Genomic DNA, 19,879 nt, shown 5'->3' on the forward strand with positions numbered 1-19,879 from the left:
AGATTAGACTTGGATAAAGCATGGAGTGAGATTTTACCAGAGAGAGCGTAAACGCAAATTCTGGAAGAAGAACACATATTTGATTCGATAAATTTAATTCCACACATTTTTAGTAAGTAATGTAATGGCTGCTGTTTCCTGTGATCTATTACGTTGAATAATAATCAAACGCAGAACTGTACTCAGGAGTCCCCCGCTAGGTTTACAATCTATAGGAGAGGAATGATCAAAGGACGGTTTAATCGTGACTGTTACATTCATACCACATGAAAGACTAACAGGAAGGAAAAGAAAAAAAAATTAATCGCAGCACACATGTTTAGCAAGAGGGACTCTTCCCTTGATTTTAACACTCAGGATATAAGAACAAAATAACTATTAAGTGAATTGCTAAAAGAATGAAGCATAAGAGAATCTTAATTAATTCAGGTACTTTATGGGAGAGATCACTGACATTATGGCACTGTAGACTTTGTCATTAGAACACGATCACGTGATCCTTACAAACAAAATCGTGCACAAAATAAGCATGGTATTTTAGATGAAGGAATGACTCTGCACAGATTTTGCTGTAATGAAGCAAGATGTACGAGCTTAATGCTCTTACATCTAAACGCCGACACGTGGTAACAAGAACAACTAAATACCCAAGAAGAAAATTATCAGGTGAGACGAATTACTGAAAATTCGGTCATAAGATCACGGAAACCATACGCAATATAGATGCAGTAACAAAAGGAACAATGAACAAAGTGAACTAAATCACAAATAGACTTAACACGACTCCGCGCGTTTGAGGAAACGGTAGAACTGAACAATAATTTACTCATCCTGTGGATTCTATTGCACCACACACTCGCGAATTAGCAACATTTCTCACACACGGTAATGAACTATGAACGAAGAAAGGAATCATTAGCTTTGACTAGGTCTGAAAAAGTAGATAAAACACAACATTAACTTGAAGAAGAACTCTTAAACTACACCGACCTTACCCATCTCGCATCCCAGCTCCGGTTCCGAAAAACGGGTTTTTTCCTCCAACAGAAGTGACCAGAGAACCAGCCTTTTGTAATGTCCCAGGGTATACAAAAGGTTTAACAATGCAAAGAGAAATTTCTTTGCTACCTATTACGTATCTCCAGAATTTGCTATAATGTCACATAGCAGACTACCTTACGCTCGCGAATACACATACTGAAACCTTACTTACACACTATTATTCATACGTTAAATTAGTCAGGTAAGAAAAATGACTCTGAGCACTATGGGGCTCAACTGCTGTGGTCATCAGTCCCCTAGAACTTAGAACTACTTAAACCTAACTAACCTAAGGACATCACACACACCCATGCCCTAGGCAGGATTCGAACCTGCAACCGTAGCAGCAGCGCGGTTCCGGACTGGAGCGCCTAGAACCGCACGGCCACCGCGGCCGGCGTCAGGTAAGAGGAGGAAAGCACTGCACCAGGGGAATATAGCACAGAAACATCTTGACCTCCGAGAATCAGTAGTGACTTAGTGAAATTCTCACTATTTCATCTGAATCGGATGATTATCAGGCAAATATAGTACCCAAAATGGAAAATACACTCATCAGACTGAACATTAAGGGCAGCGACACCAGGAGTGTAGTGACTGTTAGCCAGATATACGTTCGGTGCGTGTAGTATCAGTGAGAGTGCTGTCCTTGTGTAGAACGGGGAAGACGCGCGAACTATCCGAGTTTGACCAAGGGCAGGTTTTGATGGCCCGGAGGCTCGGCATGAGTATTTCGGAAACTGCACGACTTTTCAGGTGTTCGAGGAATGCTGTGGTCAGTGTCTTCAACACGTGGCGAAACGAGGATGAAACAACGTCCAGACGTCGTGGGGTTGGCCGGCCACCCCTCATTACACATGTCGGACATCTTAGGCTGGGCAGACTGGTAAAACAAGACAGACGGCGAGCTGAGGCTGGACTAACATCAGACTTTAATGCTGGGAAGAGTGCAAGTGTATCTCAATACACAGTGCACCTAACACTCCAAACGATGGACCACCGCAACCGATGACCCATGCATGTGCCAATGTTACCATCACGACATCGGGAACTGCGACTGAGATGGACAAGTGACGATCGGCACTGGACGTTGGTACAGTGGCAGAGTGTTGCAGGGTCTGCTGAATCGCGATACCTTCATCATGCCGATGGGTGAGCGTGAATCAACCGTCTTCCAAGTGAACAGGTCCTGGACAACTGTATGGCGGGACAGAGACAAGCTGGCGGTGGCTCCATTATGCTTCGTGGAACAGTCACGTGGGCATCCATGGCTCTCATGGAGATCGTGCAAGGCACCGTGACGGCCAATCAGTGTCGTACAGTTGTTGCAGACACCGTACACACTTTCGTGACATAAGGTTTCTCGACGACAGTGGTATTTTTCAACAAAATAATGCGCCATTTCACAAGGCCAGGAATGTAATGGAGTGGTGCGAGGAGTACGGTGGTGAGTTACAATTGATGGGCTGCACCCCACCCCGCCAAATCTGAATCCAAACGAACACATCTGGGATGTGACTGAACGTGGCGTCAAAGGTTATCGCCCCCTATTCCCCCCCCCCCCCCCACCCAGAATTTACAGGAATTAAGTGACTTGTGGGCGCAGACGTGGTCCCACCTCCCTCCAGCGACCTATCAAGGCCTCACTGCTTCCACGCCACCACACGTTGCCGCTGTTATCCGCGCCAGAGGTGAACATACCGACTATATGGTACGTGGTAATAATGTTCCGGCTGATCAGTGTATGTAAATTGTGACCGATATGAGCACAGTCAAAGGAAGGAACTGACTCATTTATCCGAGAATTAAGAAGCCAGAGGGATAGAATGAAAGTTATTTCTACTGAAAAATCATTAAGAGGCTCCATAGAGACCCTTCAAAATAACGCTTTCAAGATAGAAGCCACACTGGTAAATAGGGAGATGACAGATAAGTAATAATGTTCCATATACTTTTCTGATTTCCTGCCCCCAGATACTTTTCGTAATCTTGGTACTGGTAAAGTCTTAGAGCCCATACAGAATAGTGGAAGCACACTTAAGCATTAAGTAGTTTCCGAAATCACATCATATTCTTACATATGTCTTTGAGAGTCATCCCACCACCAGATTCGCCAGTCTGCGACCGGCAGGTATCTGACTACCATCTCCACGTCGGTTCGCGTTAGGCTGCGTGATAGGCAAGAGTTAGGATAACATCATACTTTCAGTTTGGTCAGAAACTGCGACCGCAAGCAATGATGAAACTTCTCAGTGCCGTTTTCGTGGAAGTCTGGGGTTGGATAGTAGGCTTTTAACATCTATGCGGCTTACAGTCTGCAGTTTATCCAGCAGACAGGCCAAATCTCTATGTCAAGTGGTATAGTATAAGTGGTCGGTAATTACAGGAACAAGATCTAGACCAGTGGTCGTCAAGCTTTTCAGCTCGAGTGCCAATACTGACACTGGGAGGCGGCAGCTGGGGTCGCATTTGGTAACCTAGATAAATTAAAATGCTGTGAGCCACCAGTGGACTAGCTATTGTAAGGGAGCGATAGGTTGGCAGCTGGTGTCCCCGTTACTGTTTGTTAAAACTGAGCACCATTCGGAACACGTAGCGTCGACTGCTCTGTTTTTCCGTTTGCTGCCACTCTGAGACTCCAGAGCTGAAACACTCTAATTGTCTGACAAGTTTTGTTTTGTTGTTTATGTGAACGGATGAATAATTGATTAATAAGAGCAATTCATTTAAATTAAATATATTCTGTATGCAATATACGACACGGTCAAAATTGCTTACTAAATATTTTAAACTCCATTTTTTTCTTTTGCTCACTACAATCTGTTACAACATCATCATTCATCATCATCATCATCATCATTTAAGGCTGATTATGCCTTTCAGCGTTCAGTCTGGAGCATAGCCCCCCTTATACAGTTCCTCCATGATCCCCTATTCAGTGCTAACATTGGTGCCTCTTCTGATGTTAAACCTATTACTTCAAAATCATTCTTAACCGAATCCAGGTACCTTCTCCTCGGTCTGCCCCGACTCCTCCTACCCTCTACTGCTGAATCCATGAGTCTCTTGGGTAACCTTGCTTCTCCCATGCGTGTAACATGACCCCACCATCTAAGCCTGTTCGCCCTGACTGCTACATCTATAGAGTTCATTCCCAGTTTTTCTTTGATTTCCTCATTGTGGACACCCTCCTGCCATTGTTCCCATCTACTAGTACCTGCAATCATCCTAGCTACTCTCATATCCGTAACCTCAACCTTGTTGATAAGGTAACCTGAATCCACCCAGCTTTCGCTCCCATACAACAAAGTTGGTCGAAAGATTGAACGGTGCACAGATAACTTAGTCTTGGTACTGACTTCCTTCTTGCAGAAGAGAGTAGATCGTAGCTGAGCGCTCACTGCATTAGCTGTGCTACACTTCGCTTCCACTTCTTTCACTATGTTGCCATCCTGTGAGAATATGCATCCTAAGTACTTGAGACCGTCCACCTGTTCTAACTTTGTTCCTCCTATTTGGCACTCAATCCGTTTATATTTCTTTCCCACTGACGTTACTTTCGTTTTGGAGATGCTAATCTTCATACCATAGTCCTTACATTTCTGATCTAGCTCTGAAATATTACTTTGCAAACTTTCAATCGAATCTGCCATCACAACTAAGTCATCCGCATATGCAAGACTGCTTATTTTGTGTTCACATATCTTAATCTCACCCAGCCAGTCTATTGTTTTCAACATATGATCCATAAATAATATGAACCAGGAACTCAATTTACCATCAACTCCAACTGCTGCCTGACTATCCATGTAAAGACCTTTAATTGCTTGCAAAAGTTTGCCTCCTATCCCATAATCTTGTAGAACAGACAATAACTTCCTCCTAGGAACCCGGTCATATGCCTTTTCTAGATCTATAAAGCATAGATACAATTCTGTGCTTTATAGATCTAGAAATCTGTTACAACACTCTCAATTAATTTAACGTTCCTTGCTACAAATAAGTACCGCATTTGAAGATGACCGTCTCTGTAATGTTTATTCCTTCATTGTCAAAATTTATACCAAGAATGGTTCAAATGGCTCTGAGCACTATGGGACTTAAACATCTGAGGTCATCAGTCCTCTAGACTTAGAACTACTTAAACCTAACTAAGGACATCACACACATCCATGCCCGAGGCAGGATTCGAACCTGCGAACGCAGCGGCAGTGCAGTTCCGGACTGAAGCGCCTAGAACCGTTCGGCCACAAAATTTGTACAGCAACAGTTTATCGGTAAGAGTCGCGCACGTCAGTGAGTTGACAGTACTGAAACACAAACAGTGTATGGACACGGTTCCTTCGTTTTTAGGACGTGACATCGGTGCAGGTTCTACCTACGATCGGGTTATGCCCCTCCCACATCCTCTACCAGTGCAACGGCCGCGTTACCTAACCTTCTGCCCCTGGGGTAAGTGGCAAAATTCACGTAGCTCACGGCCGAATTCGCCAATGTCAATTAAAGTAAAGCATGTCACAAATTACTGTCTCTGTAACTGCTATTGTCTGTTACTGAACTGGAAAGCTGCCCTCTTGAAGATTATATTAACGTCAGTTGACGTTCTTGTTAGTTGTTAGATGCATATTGTGTCCTGACTGACTGACTGACTGACTGACTGACTCTTGATCGTACAGCCCAAAACGATGATGACTGAAACTAGAAATTTGGAGAATGTATCTACCTTGTACTGCTAAGAAGCGATTTTCCAACCTTAAGGAGGTAAAACAGAGGATCAGTGCTTTTATTTCTTTTTTGAATTATTAAGGCCATTTTGAAGTTAGAGCTACGAAAATTAGTATCTGGTTTCTCGGTCAGAATTAAAGAAATATATGTTTCAGTATTTTTGGAAATTTAACCATTTTAGTTTGAAACAGTGGGTGAAAGGTTTTCTTGAAAACATATCATTATTAGAGAACCACTACAGTGTTTTGAAAGCTACATCTATGATCACTGGCAGTTTTTTTCTCTCGGTTACAAAGAAAAATTTTCGTTGCAAATACACTTCTCGGGTATGCCGCCGGCTTGTTTTGAGTAACTCGCACGGTATTTCATCCATGCCACCGTCCGACATCATCACGCGGAGGAACCTCCTGCTGCAACTGCTGCAATGCGCGACTGATGATAATCGCGCGGCGCCATCGAAATTTATCATTCAGGGAGCGGGCAATACGCGCGCGCGGGTAGACGCTCGTAGTTGGAGGAAAGCGGCGCTCCTGGTGCCCCCTGCTGGGAGCCGCAGAAAGGCCGTCCGCGCGTGCGCCATGGGCAATGACTGTGCTGCCGGACGCTCCTGTGGTTAAAGGCTGAATTAAATCTCACAAGCGTACCTCCCCATCGCACCCCCTTCAGATTTAGTTATAATTTGGCACAGTGGATAGGCCTTGAAAAACTGAACACAGATCAATCGAGAAAACAGGAAGAAGTTGTATGGAACTACGAAAAAATAAGCAAAATATACAAACTGAGTAGTCCATGTGCAAGATAGGCAACATCAAGCACAGTGTCAGCTCAGGAGCGCCGTGGTCCTGTGGTTAACGTGAGCAGCTGCAGAACGAGAAGTCCTTGGTTCGAATCTTCATTCCAGTGATAAGTTTAAGTTTTATTTTCAGACAATTATCAAAGTTCAGGCACTCACACATAATCAACTTCGCTCTCCAAATTTCCAGGACATATTCAGATTTGCTTGGACATATGCAGCATTTGACGGTCTGCGTAAGGAAAAATTTGAAAACGTTAAAAACATATATTTTGACAGAGCACAGGGAAAACTGTGCGACTGTGAAACTGTTGCATTCATTTGTTGTAGTTTATGTGACAAACTCTTATGTTTTCATTACTTTTTTGGGAGTGATTATCACATCCACAAGAAAAGCTAAATCGGGCAAGGTAGAAGAATCTTTTTACCCATTCGCGAAGTGTACAAGTTACGTGGGTCGACAACATATTCCTGTCATGTGACAGACGTGTTTTCCTGTTGAGGAATCGGTTGACCTATGACCTTACGATCAAATATTTTCGGTTCCCATTGGAGAGGCATGTCCTTTTGTCTACTAATCGCACGGTTTTGCGGAGCGGTCGCAAAACACAGACCCTAAACTTACAGTGAACAGAGACGTCAATGAACGAACGGACACATCATACCTTCGCAAAAATAAAGAAAGTAAACTTTTCAGCCGGCCGCGGTGGTCTAGCGATTCTAGGCGCTCAGTCCGGAGCCGCGCGACTGCTACGGTCGCAGGTTCGAATCCTGCCTCGGGCATGGATGTTTGTGATGTCCTTAGGTTAGCTAGGTTTAAGTAGTTCTAAGTTCTAGGGGACTGATAACCATAGATGTTAAGTCCCATTGTGCTCAGAGCCATTTGAACCATTTTTTTAAAACTTTTCACTCGAGGGAAGACTTGAACCAAGGACCTTTCATTCCACAACTGCTCACGCTAACCACGAGACCATGGCGCTTATGAGCTCGCGTCCTCCTTGATGTTGCCTATCTTTCACATGGACTACTCAGTTTGTATATTTTGCTTAATTTTTCATAGTTCCACACAACTTCTTCCTGTTTTCTCGATTGATCGGTGTTCAGTTTTTCAAGGCCTGTCCACTGTGCCAACTTATAACTAAATCTGAGGGGGGTGCGATGGGGAGGTTCCCTTGTCAGAAGTGCGTTGCGACCTGTTCTTGTTTTCCCCTGTTTTGATTTAATGGCAGCCAGTACTGGATTCCTGGCGGCGCTTAGTTGAAAACCTACATCCCTGTTGATAATATTGTCTGCCGAACCGATATGTATGGACTCCTTAACAAAGTCCCAGAAAGATGACGCTGGGGATAAAATTTCAGTTTTTTCGTAAAGCGTACGATGTCCCGCGTCGAGGCATGGCTCCACCACCGCTTATTTATGAGGTATGACGATGGTGTTCGACGAAATTTTATTGCATGGCATGTCGGCCCAATATAAGATTTTCCACATTGGCATGGCATTTTATACACGCCACGTTTCCTAAGGCCAGGGTCGTCTTTGACCGAGCACAATATACTCCTCAATTTTGCTCTTGGGAGAAAAACACACTTGATATCGTGCCTTGTGAGGGTTCTTTCTACACTCCTGGAAATTGAAATAAGAACACCGTGAATTCATTGTCCCAGGAAGGGGAAACTTTATTGACACATTCCTGGGGTCAGATACATCACATGATCACACTGACAGAACCACAGGCACATAGACACAGGCAACAGAGCATGCAATGCACAATATCCACCTTTCGCAGCAATGCAGGCTGCTATTCTCGCATGGAGACGATCGTAGAGATGCTGGATGTAGTCCTGTGGAACGGCTTGCCATGCCATTTCCACCTGGCGCCTCAGTTGGACCAGCGTTCGTGCTGGACGTGCAGACCGCGTGAGACGACGCTTCATCCAGTCCCAAACATGCTCAATGGGGGACAGATCCGGAGATCTTGCTGGCCAGGGTAGTTGACTTACACCTTCTAGAGCACGTTGGGTGGCACGGGATACATGCGGACGTGTATTGTCCTGTTGGAACAGCACGTTCCCTTGCCGGTCTAGGAATGGTAGAATGATGGGTTCGATAACGGTTTGGATGTACCGTGCACTATTCAGTGTCCCCTCGACGATCACCAGTGGTGTACGGCCAGTGTAGGAGATCGCTCCCCACACCATGATGCCGGGTGTTGGCCCTGTGTGCCTCGGTCGTATGCAGTCCCGATTGTGGCGCTCACCTGCACGGCGCCAAACACGCATACGACCATCATTGGCACCAAGGCAGAAGCGACTCTCATCGCTGAAGACGACACGTCTCCATTCGTCCCTCCATTCACGCCTGTCGCTACACCACTGGAGGCGGGCTGCACGATGTTGGGGCGTGAGCGGAAGACGGCCTAACGGTGTGCGGGACCGTAGCCCAGCTTCATGGAGACGGTTGCGAATGGTCCTCGCCGATACCCCAGGAGCAACAGTGCCCCTAATTTGCTTGGAAGTGGCGGTGCGGTCCCCTACGGCACTGCGTAGGATCCTACGGTCTTGGCGTGCATTCGTGCGTCGCTGCGGTCCGGTCGCAGGTCGACGGGCACGTGCACCTTCCGCCGACCACTGGCGACAATATCGATGTATAGTGGAGACCTCACGCCCCACGTGTTGAGCAATTCGGCGGTACGTCCACCCGTCCTCCCGCATGCCCACTATACGCCCTCGCTCAAAGTCCGTCAACTGCACATACGGTTCACGTCCACGCTGTCGCGGCATGCTACCAGTGTTAAAGACTGCGATGGAGCTCCGTATGCCACGGCAAACTGGCTGACACTGACGGCGGCGGTGCACAAATGCTGCGCAGCTAGCGCCATTCGACGGCCAACACCGCGGTTCCTGGTGTGTCCGCTGTGCCGTGCGTGTGATCATTGCTTGTACAGCCCTCTCGCAGTGTCCGGAGCAAGTATGGTGGGTCTGACACACCGGTGTCAATGTGTTCTTTTTTCCATTTCCAGGAGTGTATTTTCGAAGACGTGCCGCCAAAACTGGGCAAGAACGCTGTTGCAGTGGGTGCCTTCGCATCTTTATTTACAGCCCTGCTTCGAATTTGCTTCGAAAGGACTGCATGACGCATCTGTCTATCAGAATAGCCATTCTGTTGGAATACCGTTCTAAGGTGCTGTAGATCAGCAGGCACACAGTCGGCATCTGAGACCACATGTGCTCTACGCACCGCGGCAAACCGGCGGCAAACCCGAGAAATGTATTTGCAACATATCCGTCGGAAAAGCATGAAAAGTCACAAAAAGGACGTGTTTCACTGTCGTTGGAAATAGAACCCCTGGGGGGGGGGGGGTGAAACATGGGGTGAGAATCTGTATGAAAATATTTCATTACGAAAGCATTATAAAGCTAAATCTATGAAAATTTGAATGTGGGTGAAAAGGGGAGGGGGCCTTACGCTTTTATGGAAATGTTACATTGTTCAAACATTTTTGAAGGTATGTCTATAACAATTTGTATTTCGCTTCTCCGTTAGATATAAAGCATACGTATGTCACTGTTTTTGGGAATGCAGCCCCTAAGGGGGCGATACAGGGGGTGAAACGTTTTATGAAAATATTTCATTACGAAAGCATTTTTAAACCTAAATATTTGAAAACTGATGTTTGGCGACTCGATTAAGGATGAAAAAAATACTTGTTTCTGTATTTCTAGAAATTCAAGCCTTAAGGGGTGAAATAGGGTCAGACCGGGTCCCAGAATCGTTATTGCCCAGCCCAAACAGCTAAGGATAGAAACTTGAAGTTTGGAGAGGGTGTGGATCTTATACTGTAGGCATTTTTTAAGAAATAATTGTCCGAAATTCCACACGTATGGTGATAAAATACGGGGTGAAAGGCTCTTTGAAAGTATTTCGCTATTAAGGGAATTTTGAAGCTAGAACTACGGAAACTGGAATTTGGTTTCTCAGTCAGAAAATAAACACGTGTTTCAGGATTTTTGGAAATTCAACCACAAAAAGGGTAAAATAGTGGTTAAAAGTTTTCTGAAAATAAATAGTTACTGAAAAATCACTAAAGGATTTTTGAGACTTCATCTATGACATCTGGGATTTGACTTCTCGGTTAGAAATAAAAAAAAAAAAATACGTGTTTCAGTGTTCCTGGAAATTCAGCCGCTAAGGGAGTGAAATATGGAATGAAAATTTTTAAGAAAATATCGCGATACATTAAAAATTGTAAAGGTAAATTTATGAAAATTGGTATTACGCTTTTCGGTTAGATATAAAGAAATATTTGTTAGGGGATGAAAGTTGTTATGGAAATATCTCCATAAAAACGCAAAAGACATGATTAATGAAAACTTTGGATTCCAGCTACCAGAATCTCTGTCCTGTCAGTAGTAAACGCGGGAGAGAGCATGCTTATAACATCAAAAGTTGAGAACGTGTTACAGTTTGTGAACAACATAAATATTCGAATAAATAATAACAAAATCTCTGCAGGCCACACGGTCTACGCGAGAAAAGCAGTGGCCGCTAAGCTATTCATAAAATACGACTGAGAACCGCAGCTCGCACGAATACCTGTTTCTGTGAGGGTGAAAAAGAACTGTAGCCCATGACACGCGATTACACAGACTTTTTTCATCCACTATTTGGGATTGAGGGAATTAGTGGCAAACTTTACAAATAATTTCAAACTTTTACGAAACTTTCTTATCACTGACAATCCCCAAAAAATGATGAAAGGAAAGGTTTATCGCGTACTACATTTCCACTTTTCATGCAGTAAAACTGCCGCATCAGGCATGGCGTTTTAATTTATTAGTTCCTCGCAACAAGTTTTGTTCGTAGAAAGTTTCGAAGGCTGTTTCCACGCATGCCGCTGAATGTGCCTACAAAATTATATCATTGTACGACACATAGTTAAGGAGATATGACGTGATAAACAGTGAGCTGATGGAAACCGAAACTGCAGGTCGACATTCGCTAGACCGGCGTGACGGTTGGCTTATGAGCAACCACTCGACCATGAAATCCAGATTTTCTCACGTCCCGCCTAACTGTCACAGTACTTGCAGTGGATATTGTTGCAGTCTGGAATCCCCGTGTGATGGTCTAGATAGATGTCTGCCTATTACATATTACGAACCTCTTCAACTGTCGGCGGTCTCTGTCAGTGAACAGACGACGTCGGCCTGTACGCTTTTGTGTTGTACATGTCCGTTCACGTTTCCACCTCACTATAACATCTGAAACAGTGGACCTAGGGACGTTTAAGAATGTTGAAATCTCGCGTACTGACGTATGACACAAGTGAGACCGTATCACCTGACCACGATCGAAGTCCGTGATTTCCGTGGAGCACCCCATTCTGATCTCCCACGATGTCTAATGTTTACGGAGGTCACTGATATGGAGTACCTGGCGGTAGGTGGCAGCACAATGCACCCAATGAAATACATATGTTTGTGGGGGGTGTCCGGACACTTTTGATCATATAGTGTATGAACAGTCCCTTTTGGTGTATGTACACACATAAGTGATTTTAATGTTTTAACTCACCTTTAATCCACTGAAGTTCGACACGCAGTGACTGAAATCTGGATATACAATAAATATTATTTACGACTGATTGCTCTACCCTTTACTAATCGAAATAAGTACCTGCTTTCCCACGGGATCAAACCCACATTGTCTATGACTTTTATGTCAAACTAAATACGGTAGTGTAACATTCTGTTTACATTCTCAGGTACGTCAAAGATCTGGAAGTGGTGACGAGCACGTCGCTTTACCTCCTGCTGCTTGCGAATGCGCTGAATGTTTGTTTGCATTCTTTTGGATTCGTAGTGGTAAGTACGCATGTCATCATATATCGGTATGTATGACTGGTAACCTTGTTTGTGTGTGTACCCTTCAGAGTGACGCTAAATTCGTGAGTAAGTTAAATCACAGTACTGTTTGTATATCTACATACTGCGTACGTTTCTCAATGAAAGAAGAAATATTTACAAAACAATTCTGGGAAAACACTTACTTAGCGCATAGGTATGTGTCGAATTTTCACGATTCAAAAATAAAGAAATTGGTGCAATTAGAGAACTAGACCTAATACGAAAATTCTAAGGTCATTTCAAAATACTGCTTCACCAAAATAAAAAAGTTCACCGCACATCATTTTTGTGTAGGTGGTGTGCTAAATTATCTTACTTTTCATGTTTTACATACGGTGTTAGTAAATCTGTGGAGAGAACCTCAAACACACATCCTGGTGAATGTTGACGTAAATGCACTGAGTCGTTGTTTTCCGCGGATCTGGGGACACGTAAAATATGTCGGAAAGATCACTGTTTGGGCTGGCTGCACCTCCAAATTACAGAAAATAATGATTAGGAAACAAATACAGAAACCCTGAAACTGATCAGTCTTATCGCTGGCACTATTGGTCGGTGCATTCACCGACGTAGCGCATGACAGGAGCATCGTCCTCACAACACTAAGAATAGCTCACAGTCCATAATAATGTTAAGTTCATTATCGAAAGCACGTCAGTTATTGTCTTGACAACAGTAAAACAAAACCAACAGTCGGCCGCGGAAGCTATTTTCGCGTTGCTGAATATTATCTTAGAACTGCGATAGAGATGACGCCCGATATTATCGTCTACGCAAACACACTATGGAAAATCTGAAAGACTGTCTTTGGACATTAAGTGACATTATGCACTCCATCGCGAGGTAAATGAATGCCAAATTTTAGAGATTATACAGGGTATTACAAAAAGGTACGACCAAACTTTCAGGAAACATTCCTCACACACAAATAAAGAAAAGATGTTATGTGGACATGTGTCCGGAAACTTTTAATTTCCATGTTAGGGCTCATTTTAGTTTCGTCAGTATGTACTGTACTCCCTCGATTCACCGTCAGTTGGCCCAACTGAAGGAAGGTAATGTTGACTTCGGTGCTTGTGTTGACATGCGACTCATTGCTCTACAGTACTAGCATCAAGCACATCAGTACGTAGCATCAACAGGTTAGTGTTCATCACGAACGTGGTTTTGAAGTCAGTGCAATTTTTACAAATGCGCAGTTGGCAGATGCCCATTTGATGTATGGATTATCACGGGGCAATAGCCGTGGCGCGGTAAGTTTGTATCGAGACAGATTTCCAGAACGAAGGTGTCCTTAGAGGAAGACGTTCGAAGCTATTGATCGGCGTCATAGGGAGCACGGAACATTCCAGCCTATGACTCGTGACTGGGGAAGACCTAGAACGACGAGGACACCTGCAATGGACGACGCAATTCTTCGTGCAGTTGACGATAACCCTAATGTCAGCGTCAGACAAGTTGCTGCTGTACAAGGTAACGTTGACCACGTCACTCTATGGAGAGTGCTACGGGAGAACCAGTTGTTTCCGTACCACGTACAGCGTGTGCAGGCACTATCAGCAGCTGATTGGCCTCCACGGGTACACTTCTGCGAATGGTTCATCCAACAATGTGTCAATCTTCATTTCAGTGCAAATGTTCTCTTCACGGATGAGGCTTCATTCCAACGTGATCAAATTGTAAATTTTCACAATCAACATGTGTGGGCTGAAGAGAATCCACACGCAATTGTGCAATCACGTCACAACACAGATTTTCTGTGAACGTTTGGGCAGGCATTGTTGGTGATGTCTTGATTGGGCCCCATATTCTTCCACCTACGCTCAATGGAGCACGTTATCATGATTTCATACGGAATACTCTACCTGTGCTGCTATAACATGTGCCTTTACAAGTACGACACAGCATGTGGTTCATGCACGATGGAGCTCCTGCACATTTCAGTCGAAGTGTTCGTACGCTTCTCAACAACAGATTCGGTGACCGATGGATTGGTAGAGGCGGACCAATTCCATGGCCTCCTCGCTCTCCTGACCTCAACCCTCTTGACTTTCATTTATATGGACATTTGAAAGCTCTTGTCTACGCAACCCCGGTACCAAATGTAGAGACTCTTCGTGCTCGTATTGTGGACGGCTGTGATACAATACGCGATTCTCCAGGGCTGCATCAGCGCATCAGGGATTCCATGCGACGGAGGGTAGATGCATGTATCCTCGCTAACGGAGGACATTTTGAACATTTCCTGTAACAAAGAGTTTGAAGTCACGCTGGTACGTTCTGTTGCTGTGTGTTTCCATTCCATGATTAATGTGATTTGAAGAGAAGTAATAAAATGAGCTCTAACATGGACAGTAAGCGTTTCCAGACACATGTCCACATAACATATTTTCTTTCTTTGTGTGTGAGGAATGTTTCCTGAAAGTTTGGCCGTACCTTTTTGTAACACCCTGTATAATGATTATTTGTTTCATATTTTTATCTATTGATACTGTGTTTCGACATTATTTAGATATGGTGTTACAAACTCTTTGCATCAGATGAGTAGGAGTTATAGGTCACATCATGGGGAAGAACTGTTTGTTAGAGAGAAAATGTTCACCAATGGTTCATATGCGTCCTTTAGTATTCGCCGGTCTTGGTACGACGATACTTCATCAAAACAGCAGAGTATACTAATTAGTTGTACTGCTTACTCCCCACTCAAATACATTAACTCATTTTCAACAAGAAAACCACAAGAAAGAATGTCTAAGTGGAAAAACGCGTTTTAGAAGCGAATCAGGATCATTAATTTTGCTCTTCCTACAACGTTTTGCGTGTATCACATGACTGGGTTACAGGCAACACAAAATGCATACACACAGCAGAATGCGTACGCCCTGCTGCGTATCAGCGGCATAACCAGTGTAAAAGGACCCGTACCTTCGGTGGGTACCGTCAACGAACAGTTTGTCTCTCACAAAAGTTGTTCCCCATGACCTGAGCCATCACCCCTGGACATTTCATGCAAAAACTTTTAAACACACTGTATACACATTGGATCTCGGACTGCAGCAGCTGAAGCAAGTGTAGTCGCAAATTAGGAAATCAACACGGAAATCAGCAAGTAGGAAATTGTTTCTAGCAAAATAATCGGAGGAGAACCAAAACAAAGCTGAAACACTTAGAACATTTTTTAATATTCTGCTGATTCGCCCGCGATGAAGATTACTGTGACATACAACTGAAGACTTCTTGCAGAGTATATACTGTGGGGATTGATTCATTTTTATGTTACGAGTGTTATCGAGTCTTTATTCTTGATTAATTTCAACTTCCGTTTCCTTTGAAAAGAATGTAACCGAAATTTTGCAGGTTTCTTACCTCACCTTTCCTCAGTCCTTGTTTAACAGCTTGTAAATTGCTTTTTTTTTAATTTATGATTGCTGTATTGATAAATATGGCATGGTATTTAAAACGCTGGTGTTGTAGTTGTTTCAGGAGGGAGCTACAGGCTCGACCGTAATTAAAGAAGTGCTCTCGTTCCCATCCTTCCTCGGTCAGACGGCATTGTACTGCTTCTTCGGACAGTTAGTAATCGACCAGGTATTTAATATTTAAACTATATTTCTTTTATTTTCGTCTATGATGACAAAATTGTATGGCCTTTAGACCACCAGCGTCGCACAGTTATGGCTATCTTCAGTTTTGCAGCAAAACATTGGAAACCTGAAAGTTTCTTATATACTTAAACTCGTGTTCGTAAATCTCAAGTTGGTATTTGAGAAATGTGTAAAACGTATTTTATTGTAGAAGTATGTAAATCTCAGTGCAGAGCAATAGAAACAAGTGAACATGTAATTCTGAACGGAAAGGCGTTAAGCTCACGCTACAAAATATGAAATTACGAAATCCAGACCAGCATGTGCTTCAAGCAATTCGGCTACGAAAAATCAATCTGTTTTCACTGAAATCTGCATGTGCCTGCTGAATACAAAACAAAATGTCTCGATTAAAATGTTGGCCCTCGGTATTGTAAATCTTTAACTGTAGCCTTGCAGTCACTGCATAAGATCTGTTATCGTAATTACGCAATAAACGAACATAAAAAATAAATTTTTCATGAAACTGCTTCAAAAGTCAAAAGACAGGATTTTGCTGATATCTTCTACTGGTATCACTAAAGAGATGTGATGTTATTATCACAAGTACACTCTGACAATCACTGTACCTTACAGTGGACATTAACTTTGACTGTAATTAAATTTATTGATCTACGTGTGCGCACAAAACGCTCGTCGGCTTTGCAACTTTTTGCTCCCTGAAAATCGTCGTGTTAAAACAGGATAGCCCCCTTTCAAATCAAATACAAATAGTGGATAGTATACAGTTTAAAGCAATAAAATGGGCCATAATGAAATGAGTAATTTTCAGACATGTGGAAAACAAGTGCTTAAAATATAACGAGCCATACCTGTTTTAAAACATGTCCTAATGTAATGAAGCCTTATTGGAATCATAAAAAAAAACAGCCTAGCATCGTAGCACATATTTAAAATATGGTGTAAACTAAGCCACAGTGCTGGTAGAGTCATCCTGTTAAGAGCTCTACTGTTCGGAACACACTGCAGTACGGCAGCAACAAAATGTGTTTGTGTTGTAAGCGCATTAGATGTCTTTACTGTAAAACTATACACATTCGACAATTATATGGCAGTACAGAATGCAATAAAATGAAGAATGCAATAGGTGAAGTCAACAGTGCATTTCAAAGTGTATAAGTTATTACAGTGGTAAAATGTAATAAAACCACGAATGAAGTTAATTTTAAAACTGTTAAAGACGAAACGATTTGATGACAATATGTGATTCTAAGTGTTGTGTATATAGTTCTGCGTAGTCAGCGCGTACACAACTTTTCCCACTAGAGCGCGCCCTGCTAATCACAACAGCGCAGGTGCAGCGCTCGTCTGTCTCCACACTACGAGTTGGTGCTGCCATAGAGACGGACCAAATTCTGCTTCTCGCGATCGGCGTATTAATATGTAACGCAGCCAATGACATGGCTGCTAATGTAGAACCTTTTCTCCTCGTGGATCACACTCGTGCAGTGATACCTGAATGCACGAGGTATTACACTCCTGGAAATGGAAAAAAGAACACATTGACACCGGTGTGTCAGACCCACCATACTTGCTCCGAACACTGCGAGTGGGCTGTACAAGCAATGATCACACGCACGGCACAGCGGACACACCAGGAACCGCGGTGTTGGCCGTCGAATGGCGCTAGCTGCGCAGCATTTGTGCACCGCCGCCGTCAGTGTCAGCCAGTTTGCCGTGGTATACGGAGCTCCATCGCAGTCTTTAACACTGGTAGCATGCCGCGACAGCGTCGACGTGAACCGTATGTGCAGTTGACGGACTTTGAGCGAGGGCGTATAGTGGGCATGCGGGAGGCCGGGTGGACGTACCGCCGAATTGCTCAACACGTGGGGCGTGAGGTCTCCACAGTACATCGATGTTGTCGCCAGTGGTCGGCGGAAGGTGCACGTGCCCGTCGACCTGGGACCGGACCGCAGCGACGCACGGATGCACGCCAAGACCGTAGGATCCTACGCAGTGCCGTAGGGGACCGCGCCGCCACTTCCCAGCAAATTAGGGACACTGTTGCTCCTGGGGTATCGGCGAGGACCATTCGCAACCGTCTCCATGAAGCTGGGCTACGGTCCCGCACACTGTTAGGCCGTCTTCCGCTCACGCCCCAACATCGTGCAGCCCGCCTCCAGTGGTGTCGCGACAGGCGTGAATGGAGGGACGAATGGAGACGTGTCGTCTTCAGCGATGAGAGTCGCTTCTGCCTTGGTGCCAATGATGGTCGTATGCGTGTTTGGCGCCGTGCAGGTGAGCGCCACAATCAGGACTGCATACGACCGAGGCACACAGGGCCAACACCCGGCATCATGGTGTGGGGAGCGATCTCCTACACTGGCCGTACACCACTGGTGATCGTCGAGGGGACACTGAATAGTGCACGGTACATCCAAACCGTCATCGAACCCATCGTTCTACCATTCCTAGACCGGCAAGGGAACTTGCTGTTCCAACAGGACAATGCACGTCCGCATCTATCCCGTGCCACCCATCGTGCTCTAGAAGGTGTAAGGCAACTACCCTGGCCAGCAAGATCTCCAGATCTGTCCCCCATTGAGCATGTTTGGGACTGGATGAAGCGTCGTCTCACGCGGTCTGCACGTCCAGCACGAACGCTGGTCCAACTGAGGCGCCAGGTGGAAATGGCATGGCAAGCCATTCCACAGGACTACATCCAGCATCTCTACGATCATCTCCATGGGAGAATAGCAGCCTGCATTGCTGCGAAAGGTGGATATACACTGTACTAGTGCCGACATTGTGCATGCTCTGTTGCCTGTGTCTATGTGCCTGTGGTTCTGTCAGTGTGATCATGTGCTGTATCTGACCCCAGGAATGTGTCAATAAAGTTTCTCCTTCCTGGGACAATGAATTCACGGTGTTCTTATTTCAATTTCCAGGAGTGTATAACGAGTCTACAGACCTCCGATTAGTCTGTCTGCATTAGTCTGCACCAGTCTGTACCAGTCTGCATTAGTCTGTACCAGTCTGTACGAGTTCTACATTTGTCTGTACCAGTCTATAGTCAAGTTTCAGTCTGCGCCTAATAAGATTACCATATTCCTGTACATAGCCATGAAGATAAATGTATAGACACTTTTGTCAAGTGTCAAGGGTATATGTAAGAATAAGATTAACGTACCAATACCAAAGGAACTTCAGATTGTCAACTGTAAACAGCATCCAGAACCAAGTTAAGTAATTTTTATGCTTGTTATTATTTTAATAAATGTGTGTGGAAATTAATCAAGTTCTGTCTAAAGTTGGTCACTGTCAATCTGCTACTCTAAGCGTGCAAGTGGCATTTCTATCGTCTGACCTAATGGCAGAAGATAAACACGCCACCATAGGACCACGAGACATATTGCTGACACTCGCCTTCTTCGTTAGAGTGACAAGTCAAATAATCTGATGGTGTGTGTACTGAAGGTTTTACAGTAAGCACACCACACTAAGATGATTTCGTAATGATTTTAGATGAAAAATAAGAACATATTCGAGAACTCGTTTACGCATCTAACAAAATAATATGAGAACAATAAATAACAAAAGAAGGAAGCTAAATGGATGAAACAAAAGACTGATGTAAGTAATATTTCCTTGTACTGAATGGAAATTCTGATATATCTCTACCACTTGTATTTTGGTGTATATGGTATGGTGCTGCACACCGATTACAGAAATTCTAAGACAGGGTTTTTTAAAATTAGGTTTTTGTCATTCAGGTGACGCCATTAGACAATCTGCATACATAACAGAGGTAAAGTAAATAAATTAAG

At 44.1% G+C, this 19,879-nt stretch overlaps 1 protein-coding gene across 1 annotated transcript in view; it reads left to right on the plus strand.

Moving 5' to 3' along the window:
• LOC126092856 (odorant receptor 43a-like) overlaps positions 1 to 19,879 on the plus strand; it is a 78,683-nt gene that overhangs the window by 31,384 nt on the left and 27,420 nt on the right. The window contains exon 4 of the mRNA XM_049908585.1: positions 12,324 to 12,423. Coding sequence (XP_049764542.1) covers positions 12,324 to 12,423 — 100 coding nt within the window. The remainder of the gene's footprint in view (positions 1 to 12,323; positions 12,424 to 19,879) is intronic.

Source organism: Schistocerca cancellata, chromosome 7 (assembly GCF_023864275.1).
Source record: "Schistocerca cancellata isolate TAMUIC-IGC-003103 chromosome 7, iqSchCanc2.1, whole genome shotgun sequence".
NCBI lineage: Eukaryota > Metazoa > Arthropoda > Insecta > Orthoptera > Acrididae > Schistocerca > Schistocerca cancellata.